The 13,032-nt window shown below is 44.2% G+C and overlaps 2 protein-coding genes across 3 annotated transcripts in view; one reads left to right on the top strand and one right to left on the bottom strand.

Moving 5' to 3' along the window:
• PRICKLE2 (prickle planar cell polarity protein 2) overlaps positions 1-13,032 on the bottom strand; it is a 259,811-nt gene that overhangs the window by 48,478 nt on the left and 198,301 nt on the right. For both annotated transcript variants that reach the window (XM_079959799.1, XM_079959800.1), the window contains one exon: positions 6,870-6,983. In XM_079959799.1, the coding sequence (XP_079815925.1) occupies positions 6,870-6,983 (114 nt within the window). The remainder of the gene's footprint in view (positions 1-6,869; positions 6,984-13,032) is intronic.
• Positions 1-13,032, top strand: part of LOC307208953 (uncharacterized protein C3orf49) — a 330,680-nt gene that overhangs the window by 234,195 nt on the left and 83,453 nt on the right. The window lies entirely within an intron of this gene.

The following is a 13,032-nucleotide window of genomic DNA, read 5'->3' as shown; positions in this document are numbered from 1 at the left end:
ATGAAGCTACATTTTAACAGTTTCTCCAGCCAGTTCTTGGGAGAGTACAATTGATTTTACTGAGTAGTACAGAATGCAGATACCATCTATGAGTTAGCTCTTGTGCGTTTTCCCTAAGTTTAGCTGAATAAAACTGAAAAGGGAATTTCTGCCAGATTCTGTTCCAGGAAGGCTCGTTTAGAGTATCATTCAAATCTCTCTCCCAGTGGAGTTTGAGAGCATTTAAAGGTTTGCAAGAAAAATTGGTTAATGAGCTGTAAATTAAAGAAATGATACCCTTGCCCAATGGATCAGCAGAATAAATTATATTTTCCAGGGGAGTTAAAGACTGGGTTGCCTGGGTTGTGATGTTTGTTTGGGAGTTAAAATGTAAGACTTGGTATATATGAACTCAAGAGTAAGCTGTGTTTTCCAAAGCCTGCTGGATCTCTCTTCCTGTCATATACTTTCTGTTCTTATAGAAGTCTCTGATCCTGCTTTCTGATTTTTGTATTCCTGTATTCTATCTGGATTAAAGAAGCCAGAGTGGACAATCAAAAGATTATAGGTGAGGTAAAAGGTAAAGGGACCCCTGACCATTAGGTCCAGTCGTGACCAACTTTGGGGTTGCAGCGCTCATCTCGCTTTACTGGCCGAGGGAGCCGGCGTGCAGCTTCCGGGTCATGTGGCCAGCATGACTAAGCCGCTTCTGGTGAACCAGAGCAGCGCACGGAAACACCGTTTACCTTCCCACCGGAGCGGTACCTATTTATCTACTTGCACTTTGATGTGCTTTTGAACTGCTAGGTTGGCAGGAGCAGGGACTGAGCAACGGGAGCTCACCTCGTCGCAGGGATTCGAACCGCCGACCTTCTGATCTGCAAGTCCTAGGCTCTGTGGTTTAAGCCACAGCGCCACCCACGTCTCTTTATAGGTGAGGTAGGAGGAGCTAATTTGCTGCACTAGTTCTGCCAGACCTGTAAATTAGCTGTTAAAAAATTATAAGCAGGGGTAGAAAGAGAGCTACATCTGCTCCAGCCAGGACTTTTCTTCTTGAAAATTACCAAATACATTAATACGGTTAAGGATTAAAATTCTAAAGGGAAGAGAGCATTTCTAAACTCAGACTGGAGATCAAAAATCATTTCCTAATATTAACAAGAACAATTGTCCCAAGAACAATTGTGGGGATGGATCTCTTAACTGATTTCCAGGCAGAGATAGAAAGATTTTAAAGGACTTATTTTAAAGGGCTTATTCTTTTTTGTTCAATCAAGTGCTTCTGAGTTCTACAGAACTTCTACAGAAGCAAATCTCTGCACAAATGGAATACAGATATTCTGTAAGTATCCGTCTCCCAAAGGAATTAAGCACCTTTCTTTCTAGAGAATTTGGAAATTGTTACGTAGTTATGGGCCACTGTGTTCTAGAAATGCTTCTCTTCCATCTTTCCTTTGGGCATTAGATGGTATGACCTTTTCTCTCTCACACAGAAGCTCAGTAAAGGAGGCTTGGGTCAGGCACTGGATTGCATCATGCTCTGGATTGTGGATCCATTGGGCTCTTGGGGTTTAAAAAAGCTTTTGATAAATGTCCCTCATCAAAAACCCCTGAACATGAGATAAGAGGAAGAGATTGTGAAGAGCTCCAAAAATATCTGTCCAAGGTGGCATGAATATGTCAAATACAACCCAATGTAAACTCAGCACATTGAGTCAAAAAATCCTAACTTTGGGCAGCCTGAGATGGCAGTGACTGGCCAGGAACTGGGTCAGTTAGTTTTTTGAAATATGAAGTGGTATATAAATGCTTTTAAATAAACAAACAAGTAAATCTTGGGGGCATAGTGAATAGCTCAATGAAACATTGATCCAGGATATGCCAGCCCTGAAAAAGGCAACTCCCATTTTAGGAAAGGGATAAAATATAAGCTTGACAATATAACAATGGCATTATAAAAATATACCATCAAACAGGACTCTCTCCTTAAATGATCACCTTATTTCAGAGCAGGAATAAATTATTTCCCCAGTTAAACATTATGGACCAGCTAAAGTGATGCTACTAACATGAGTGTAGCTTAAGAGTAGCCTGTAGACTCACACAAAGCAAAGATATGAAAATAAAGAATAATTAAAAGGCAGAATTACTCAAAGGGAAGGGGGAAACCCAGCCATGCCCCCTAACCAGGGAGTTTGTTTATATCTAGAAAGTAAGCTCTTTGGAACAGAGAGTTTTAAAAAGCATTCCCTACTCTATGCTAAAACAGCAATAAGGGGCATACCACACTTCTTTAAAAAGACAAAACCTTATACCAGGGTAAAAATATGCAAGATGATTACAGTTGTACCATGGTTGACGAATGCCTTAGCAGTTGAACGTTTTGGCTCCTGAACGCCACAAACCCGGAAGTGAGTGTTGCGGTTTGTGAATCCAGCAGGGCTCTCGCGGCTTCCGGTTTGTGAGTCCAGCAGGGCTCTCGCGGCTTCCGATTGGCTGCAGGAAGCTCCTGTAGCCAATCAGAAGCCACGCCTTTGACGTCAAACGTTCTGGAAGTCGAACGGATTTTGGGAATGGATTCCATTTGGCTTCCAAGGTACAACTGTATTTATTTCATCTGTCTTTCTTTGGCCAAAACAGGCCTACGAGGTGGGTCAAAGAATAAGATTTTCAAGCCACATTAAAACAGCTGGAAAATCACTTCTAACACCAGAGTGAGATTGGGATGAAGGCCAACCTGGCGCCCTACAGATATTTTAGAGCAAAACTCCTATCAGCCCCAGCTAGCACTGCCATGGGGGGTCACCAGCTTGTAGAAAACTGTTCTCAAGCACGACTGGGGACTGGGATTGAGCACACATTTGCAGCACTGCAAGGCATTCATTTTAGAAGTGTATAAACACCACAAAAAGGACTTGAAGTAAACAGCCCTCTACTGCTATTGCCCCAACCTAGAAGCTGCATATAACCATTGTGATCAGTAGTCATTGATCAACATCCTGTTATCAATTTATCTGAAGCCATCTTCAGCTAGTGGCCATTGTCACATCTTGAAGCAGTGAATTCCATGAATTAAGTATGGATTGTATTGTTTTCCTTGAGGCTCCAGCCAGTCACTTTTGGATGAAGCAGTAAAGCTTCTCTCTATCTGCTTTCTTCACACCTTGCCTAATTTTACAGCCACCCCTTTCTATATTGGGAGACCTGCCTGTCTCTGGACTCATTTGTAGTTGGCAACTTTTAAGACTATTGATGAGTTAAAACTCAATTCCAAGAGTGCTTATCACCTTGGAACATCTTTGCTTGATGTCCATGGGCCTTAGTCTAGACTCCAATTCTACAGTTGGAGGATCTTACTTTAAGGGAGGTATTTAATGTCTTTTGAGTCTCTTCCAGCAACAGGATTTTACAATTCTGTTAACAGCTTTTTGAAACGAAAACAAACATGTCTCAGCTTCACAGCATAGTACATTTGATAGGCTACCAGAAGTTTGTTTTTTGATTTTTTTAACCTCACACGCTCATGGTACTAGCGAACATTAGCAGCTAACTATAACACGGCCAGGGCAACCCAACACACTGACAAAGTTATGGGAAGATCAAGAAGAGTACCATGAAGAGTACCATTTGCAAACGCAGGCATTAACACAATCTGGATTTGCAATACTGTAATATACAAAAAATAATTATATATATACAACCATGGAATAATTGGTCCTTTGGATCACAGGTGGTTTTCACTTAGTCAAGCTGAGTGAGGACTGGGTTTTGAGAGAAATCATCTCCCCACTCAATTTCCAATTTCTTCAGAACCTAAAATTACCCCCTGATAAGAAAAACTATGTCTCACCACACAACAAAAGTGTTCCATTGTGGCCTACTCATTGTTATTATTATTATTTAGTGAATTTGTATACTGCCCTTTATCCAAAGATCATCGGGTGGTTTACAACATAAAAACAAACACAAAATACGTAACAAAAAATCAAAATCAAATCAATGACTCCCCTCCCACAAATACATTTAAAAGGCCATAGAATGTTTAATCAGCCAAAGGCCTGGTTATAGAGAAAAGTCTCATGTTGCTACCCTCTGGGCCTCTTGTGGAGGAGCCATATGAATAAAGTTCTCAGATGATGATCACAGAGTCCAGGTCAGTTCATATGAGGAGAGGAGGTACAGCATCAAACATAAAAACTTCCCTAAACAGGGCTGCCTTCAGTTGTCTTTTAAAAGTAAAATAGTTGTTTATTGACTTGACATTTGATGGGAGGGTGTTCCACAGGGAAGGCGCCACTACCGAGAAGGCCCTCTGCCTGGTTCCCTGTAACCTCACTTCTCGCAGTGAGGGAACCACCAGAAGGCCCTCGGCGCAGGACCTCAGTGTCCGAACAGAACAATGCGGGTGGAGAAGCTCTTTCAGGTATACTGGGCCAAGGCCGTTTAGAGCTTTAAAGGTCAGCACCAACAATTTGAATTGTGCTCGGAAACATACTGGGAGCCAATGATGATCTTTCAGGACTGGTGTTATATGGTCTCAGTGGCCACTCCCAGTCACCAGTCTAGCTGCCGCATTCTGGATTAATTGCAGTTTCCGAGTCACCTTCAAAGGTAGCCCCACGTAGAGCACATTGCAGTAGTCCAAGCAGAAGATAACTAGAGCATGCACCACTCTGACAAGACAGTCTGTGGGCATGTAGGGTCTCAACCTGCATACCAGATGGAGCTGGTAGACACCTGCCCTGGACACAGAATTAACCTGCGCCTCCATGGACAGCTGTGAGTCCAAAGATTTAAAGAAGCCTTCTCCAACTTTGTGCCCTCCAGCTGTTTGAACTTCAACTCTTATCTCTAACCACCACCTAGCTGGTGCTGATGGAAGGGCACCAGCTTGGAGAAGGCCAGTTTGGGGACTGAGCTTTCTCTATGGGTGTCCATTCTCTTGCATGCAATCTAGTTATCATCTGAAAACAACTTAAGGTGCTGCTAGTATTCTTAACAAGGAGAAGCTAAGTCAGTCTTCAAAACAATGCTGAACTGGAGCAAAGTGAGTAGAGACTTCTGGGGTGTCTAAGTATCAGGAAGTAGTTTGGGGTTTTTTGTCTGGCTTTGGAAGTTTTTGGTATGGATGTAAGGCCCCGTTCTATGGCTTTAGTTAACTCAAAATATGCTGAACACATCTCCCCATGTCCTTTTCCAGTGGAGAGGAAGAGCTGCGAGTTTTAAATACTCTTCTGTGAAGCAGCAAACAGTGGCGTAGCGTGGGGGGTGCAGGGGGTGCCAGCTGCACCGGGCGCAACATTTTGGGGGGCGCACTCGCAGCTCTCTGCCCCTACCTGGCTCACTCACTCTCTCTCACAGTGCTGGCTGTGCGAATCCGATCCGAGCTGCCAGGTTGCCGCCCACTGTGCGGAGCGGAGAGAGAGCGAGGGAGGGACTATCTGGGGGAGGGACAGTGCAGCGGCCGCCCAGCACAGCGCTGAGCGCGGGAGAGAACCACACCAGACCAGCCCAGGCAGCAGCAAGAAGAAGCTGGCAGCGCCGGCAGGTTAGGGGTTAGGGGCGCAAATTACTTGCCTTGCCCCAGATTAGGGGGCGCAAATTACTTGCCTTGCCCCGGGTTAGGGGGCGCAAATTACTTGCCTTGCCCCGGGTGCTGACAACCCACGCTACGCCGCTGGCAGCAAATGTTGTGGCCAGGGAAGCAGTTGTTTGCTGTGGAATCCAAGGGGGGGGGGAATCAATCCCTAAGAGGGGCACAACATAAAATGCAGAAGTAGAACTGTTTCCTCAGGACAGCAGGAGAGGAGGAAAGGGTTAAATTCCCCAGTCGTGCATTTGCATTTTTTAAAAAAACAACAACAACCCTGTTCTGTTAGATGCAAATATGCATTTCATGCCTTATGTAGCTAAGTAAGTCAGTGGTTAACAACCTGGTGCCCTCTGGATAATTTTTTCGGACTACAACTCCCATCAGCCCCAGCCAGCATACTCAATGGATAGGGATGGTGAGAGATGCAGCCCAAATCTTCTAGGGGGAACCAGGCTGACAAAGGTTGAGCAAGTGGCTCCTCACAGTGGCAAGTTGCAGATGTGGTGCAAGCAACCCATTTTAATGTGTCCCAAAGACAACATTTAAAATTTTACTTTTTGCTATCATATATAACCTCACAGTCAGATGCAATAAAAAGCCTGTATGTTTCAGTTCTTCAATTCAATACAAAAGCAGAAAACTTAATATTTTAGCAACCGCATGAGAAATATATGCTCTTTTATCTAGTAATATTTTAACCTACAGCAGCAACAATTCTGCACAGAGAGAAACGTTTATTGTACCTATAGTTACAATTTAAGAGTATGTCATTTACACTGAGAGCCAGGCCAGTTTATCTGTGAGTCTGAGCCCAAACGGTTTCATTATTTTTATGTATAAAAAAACTATCAACATCTCTCACCACAAAATATGTGTTTTCCAGGAAAATAAAAGTTGGAAACTGCAATTCTCAGTCAAAGCAAAAGCAAGAAATATTGGAGAGATAAACGTAAGTAATAGGACATCTAGACTCTAAATAGGCATTGCATAAATATGCATTTCCAGATAAAATATGAGGACTGTTTCCCTTTCTATTCTACTGAGAACAAGTACAGAGGGCAGGGTCTCTGCCAAGTAATTCATCAGCCAGCATGAGAGTGGTGGGGAGGGGGCAAAGTGAGGGAAACATTTTTAAAAACCCAGAGAGCTTTTGCAAAACAATCCTTTAACAAATCCTTTGCCAGAGCCTTGGTTAACTGGCTAATTGCTGCACGCAACAGCGACATCAGAAAGATGGTCCAGTCCCCTGCGGTGTGCACTAAGCCAATGTTTCCCCAATTATTTCTAAATGACTCACCTCATTGTCGTGTGGCGGCAGCTGGTGAAGGAGCTGTTTGATACGGGCTTTCTCCCCTGGGCTGTTGACGTAGGGCACTTTGTCTTCTGGGAGGCAGCTGTAGTACTGATGAACCTAAATGTTAGAAAAAGGGGGACTGCAGTACAATGTCTTGGCTTCGTTTTTGTTTTTGTTTTGCTTTCGACTGACAAGACACAGAGAAATCAAACGCTCTGAGCAGCGGCACTGAAGATTACCAAAGACGTGCAGCTATTTTCAAAAAAACCCCAAAACAAAACAGAAAAGCAACAAACTTTCCTTAGGACAAAGGCAAATGCTCTTTATCTGACAGAAACCGAAATTTGTTTGGAAGAGGGTCAAAGCAAAAACGAGGGTGGAGGGCGAGGGGAGAGCAGTCTGTTTTCAGTCTAAAGCTAACCCGCCAAGGTCGTACTTTACCGTTTTCTCTGTCACTCTCCAGAATGTAAGCATGTTTCCCTTGGCTAGGAGGATCTGTCAGCACCTGCCTTTGTGAGCATAGGTTAAGACGCTCCCCCTTGGCATCCAATCTATGACTGGGTAACTGAGCCTCCACCTACACTCCAGCCCCCAAGGCCTTTTCTGTAACAATTTGTGAAAATAATCAGTAGATAAAATCTGTCGGAAGGCTGGGTTCTCCCTTTAAGTCTCAGAGTGTGTAATTAAAAACAAACATGAAGACTGCAGTACAAGGTGCAGTGCAACAAGGCCAGGTCCCAAGAGATCCCATTTCTCGTACGTGCGTTGATGATGGGCACACACTTCCGCTGCAGCTATGGGCCTAACAAAGCAGCCTAGTTCTTCCCGGAGACCAGCTACAGCGCAGCATCACACTCTGTGATCATGCCGACGCGAGTGGCAAGTAATCCTGTGTACAAACAGCCCCGTCTACTTGATCTGAGGGAACACGGTTCAGAATGTGGAAGCTGGGGATTGCTCTCCACCTTCTTTTCCGGAACATGCCACACTCAGAGGAGCTCAGCTGACGTTCAACGGAAAATCCTGTCACTCAAGCAACCCAATGGCTTGCTTCAAAGGTTCTGTGCCACGTTGCTCCTTCTGAAACATAACAAGTGGCTGCTAGGACATCTTCCCTGCCATGTGTGTGTGTGGCAAGAATGTGACACCATTTTGGAGGTATCGTATCCTCAGAAACACAAGCACCACCATCACGTCCCATGACAACACTGGAGGAATGGTGCAATTTGTACAGCCTCTTCAACTGTGCAGATTCCAATGGGCAGCAGCTCTTTGGGGTGTCAGACAGTGATTTTTCACATCATTTGCTGTATGTTCCTTTAATTAATTGGGGGTGCCAGAGAAAGAACCTGGGACTGTCTGCATGCAAACCACGGTCTCTACCACAAAGCTATGGTCCCTCCTGGCAAGGGGCTCACCATTGCCACATTGAGAGTCTCCACAACTGCACCAGGAATGTTTTAGCCCAAAGCACCTCAGAAAACGCTCCATTGTCCTATGAGCCTCTCTTTGCTCGTAAAGCCATCAGAAGAAGGCCTGCTCTCTAAACGCCAGCACTGGGTGATTTGGAATGAGAGGCCTGGCATTTCGATGGAGGTGCCCTTGGTGCAATACTCCCTCCCTAGAAGGGCTTGCTTGGGTTTTAGGAGGTAATGCTGCTCCAGCAAACATTTATAAATGTCAATTTTATTCCAGTCTTAAATGATGCTTTATTGCAATCCTCTGCTATGAACTTGTAATTGTTATTTATGTTGGGGTTTAAAGAACAACAACTTTTAATTGGCAGTTTTTATATAGAAGACATCCGATTGCTTTTTAACTGTTGTTGCCTGTTGAGGGCCTTTTTTGTTTTTGAGTGTGCAGTGGGATATAATTTAAGTAAATTAATCAAAACAAACCTTACAGGGATGTGAATGGTATGTATGGGATCACAACAATCCTTGCACTAAGCAGTTCTAAGCAAATGTGTATGGGAATGGGATGAGGCTGTAACGTGCTCTTTCCCTACCATCTTAGATTTTACCCGGGGGAAAGTAGAAATTAGGTTTCTCAGAACTATCACCCCTACACAGTAACAGGAAGGAGAGACAGCTCATACTACAGGATAGCTCTCCATTATCTACGCCAGCCTGAAAACAGCCACATAATGCACTCACATTGAACCTGCAGTGTTTATTTTACATGCCCAACCCCATTGCATCATTTGCATGCATCACAGAAAGAGATGCTTTGAGTGAAGCCCAGAACTGCAAAGAAAGTTTATGCAATGAATCCACTACTATGCCCCCACTCTATATTATGAGCAACCGATTTGTTCAGCCAAGGAATCTCCAACCATAAGTCTTAAAAGCTACCAACTAAATGGTTACAAATAAGATCTCAGCACCACTTACTTTGCATTTATAGCGCATCCTTCACCTGGTTCCTGAACATGCAGTTCATTAAGCTGAACGCGAAGGAAGGCGATACAGCCAAGTTTAGGAAGACTAACCAAACCAAAGCTCGCCTGAGCAGCCTGTAACTTGGGTGGTTGAAATCTCAAGCCAGGTCTCCGATTACTCCTTTTCTCCACCACAATCATCAGTTGATTTCTGAATGTCTGCATTTAACAATCAAATGTCCCTGTCGATAGCTAACTGCCTCTGTGCTCTGTAGATACAGCACTGCTGATTTTCTGCTATTGAGCATCCGTGCCCAGGACGCCCTTGAAACTGTGTGAATCCACAAGTAATTTATTCTTGACTGGCTGCCAAATTATGTCACGCTTGTCCCCAAGGTAATAAGCTGTAAAGACCCAGAGCACAGACAGGAGGAGATAGCAAGTCTAAATAGCAATCAGGTTATCGTGTGCGTAGATATTTGTTTTCTGGCCATGGCACAGGAAAAACCAGAGCACAACGCTTTCAAGCATTTCCTCTGGGAAGTCTTCCATTTCATGTCAGGAGGTCTGTCAGAGCTATCTCCCATCTGATTAAAGAAATAGCTCTGCAGGGATGGGCAAATGACTTTGGGAAACTAAAACCAACCCAAAACAGAGACAGCAGGTCCTGACCTGCACCTCGTCACCTGAAACGAACCAGGGACTGTTAAGGAGATTTGGATCAGATCCAAGAAAGACGCCATTCAGGTAAACCCCAAAGAAAGCACCGACTCCTTCGGATTCTGCCCAGGTGATTTCAACTCCTTGCTCTGCAGGCAAATCGTGAATGTCATCATTAAAAGGATTTTCAGAAGCTTTCGCTTTTACCATCCTTCAAAATCAATGCATGTTCTCCTTGGGCTGTAAAACTGGGCACCAGCCAAGAGAGAATCCCAGAGCACATCCACCTCAATGATATGCAGTTGCTCCCACAGGTGATACGTCACCTTCGGCATTCAGTATCATCACATAGAAAGTATGGGCACATTTCACCACCTCTCCACTGCACTTCCACTTCCTTAAATCCTTGATGGTGTATGCTTCTCTCAGTGATAGTAATGCCCGCTAACCCTTTCCATCTCCCTTCTTTACCATCTGCTTGTCTTAACAATGGATTATAAAGAAAAACATGTACAGAATAATCTTTTAAATAAATTAAAACTGGCAAAACAGCTCCAGGCTGAATAGAGCAAAATGTACTGATTAATTCAAGCAGCCTTTTAATTTGTTCTGTTTACAGCCAAAGACCAACAAGATAAATAGTTGTCCCTGAGCACTAGATTCTTCTGGTACCTGCCCTCTAGGCTAGACTCTACCCAAAAACAGAATAGGAGTTCTCAACCCCAATCCAGCCAGTCAGTCCGGAAGGGGTACCATGACTCGTGGTATCAAAAACAAATGTGAGGTCCAGGAGAACCAACAAGGAGGAATCTTCCTTCTACAGTTATTGGTGCAGGTACACAAGGCCACAAAGGAAGCCTTGGTTATAAACCTATCAGAAACCTTACTGAGAGGCAGTAGATAGGCAGTTTGGTGCAGTGGTTAGAGGTCAGACTAGGGCCTGAAAAGCCAGGGTTTGCATAAATAAACTGTTAGGTTCTATTCCTAAATGCAATTGGAAGAAAGCACTGTTGAAATCAGTGAAGGGGGGGGGATTACTCAGGACTGGAGAACAAGACTTTCTGTGCCTTTACACAGCATTCCTATTATAGGACACACTTAGTACCAGTGTCTCATTACAAAACACGCTTGCTGGATAGGATGCTACGTTGGCACAATGCGGTAGGCTGCATCACAGCAACTGCTTACAAGGAAGGCGGCAGCCTAGTGGGATGTGTCTAGAGGGGACTCAGAAGGAAGATGGATTTGCCTGATGCTCCCATTCTGCTCAGTCTGAAATTCATTCAAGTTTGTGGAAGGAGGATTTCAACATCTGACAGCAATTCCGTTTCAAAACACAGAAGGCTGACAAGATGGAATTGTGGGGGAGCAGAGAAAGCAAGCCTGGGAAATAAATGGTTCCTCAGGGCCAAAGTACACACAATGTTAAATTTGTCTTCGTGTACGTAACAAGCAGGTTTTTAAAAAATATATATGCAAATTGCATCAGCTGTGGGGGGGGGAGCAGCTGATAACTAATGGGATCAGAGCAGGAGTAGATGACGAAATTAACCCTTTCTCGCCCAGCTGCAGTTCCTAAGAAAATCCCTCTTCCAAAAGAGTACAGTGGTACCTCATGTTACATATGCTTCAGGTTACATACACTTCAGGTTACAGACTCCGCTAACCCAGAAATAGTACCTCAGGTTAAAAACTTTGCTTCAGGATGAGAACAGAAATCGTGCTCCGGTGGCGCGGCGGCAGCAGGAGGCCCCATTAGCTAAAGTGGTGCTTCAGGTTAAGAACAGTTTTGGGTTAAGAACAGACCTCTGGAACGAATTAAGTACGTAACCAGAGGTACCACTTTATTTGCTTTGGGGTGGGGGTATATCCCACTGGCACCACAGTTAGCTTAGTCCCCGGACAGAAAATAGTCTGTCCTGAAAAAGTTTATACCAATGACTGCAACCCCATCCAGTTCAGGTAAATGACATGAGAGCCATTCATCCAGAGGGCCTCTCTCCTACCATTGTTTAAACTCAAGTTTATTCGCCTTCATCCAGCCCACAACTGCAGACAGACACAGGAGCTCAGAATATTTTGTTTCCACTTTTAGTTAACCACAGTTTGCGGTGCTGTTCACACCTGGAATTTTGATTGACACTAAATAATGGTTAGTTCCAACAAGTCAACCTCCTAATCATGTTCTTCAAAGCTGACTTATTTGAAGTTAACTACAGACTGGTTACTACAATGTGGTGAATCAAAAGCAAAAAGCTGTGTGGGAAGGGGGGAAGCTGAGGCTCTCTGCAGCTTGTGCACCTCACTCTAAACCATGGCTTAGAGCAGGGGTCAGCAAACTTTTTCAGCAGGGGGCTGACCACTGTCCCTCAGACCTTGACTAGATTTTGAAAAGAAATAATGAACGAATTCCTATGCCCCACAAATAACCCAGAGATGCGTTTTAAATAAAAGGACACGTCCTACTCATGTAAAAACACCAGGCGGGCCCCACAAATAACCCAGAGATGCATTTTAAATAAAAGGACACATTCTATTCATGTAAAATAATGCTAATTCCTGGACCGTCTGCAGGCCGGATTGGGAAGGTGATTGGGCCAGATCTGGCCCCCGGGCTCTAAACCATGGCTTAGAGTGACATGTGAACACAGTCACAATGTACCCATCTAGTTCTGGATTCCCTACTCTGACTAGCACCACTTCTCCAGGGTCTTTTCATCACCTGCTATCTGACCCCGTGAACTTGAGGTGCCAGGGGGTTAAAGTTGGAATCTTTTGCATGCACTCTACCCATGAACTAAGGCCCTTCCATAACCCATTAAAGCTGGCCATTGTATTTAAAAGTGCCTCTATGATGTAATCTGCAATGGTCATCATCAGGTGCAAATACCTAGAGTTGGGTACAGCGACATAATGTGAATGTTGGCAAAAATTGGTAAAGCAGGTCTAGTCTTGCATCAAATAAAATCTTGGGAGAATATTTCACAAACAACGCATTTCATAGGCCAGTCACACACGGCAAAGCAAGCTCCGCTCCCCTGCCCCAAATATTATTGATCTCTCAATCTTTTTCCAAATATGAATTTCTCATTTTTTTCTATAAAGAAGGGCAGTTGAAATAACGTG

This window comes from Podarcis cretensis (genome assembly GCF_951804945.1).
Source record: "Podarcis cretensis genome assembly, chromosome: 2".
NCBI classification, from domain to species: domain Eukaryota; kingdom Metazoa; phylum Chordata; class Lepidosauria; order Squamata; family Lacertidae; genus Podarcis; species Podarcis cretensis.
This window is presented reverse-complemented; position numbering and strand designations above follow the sequence as displayed.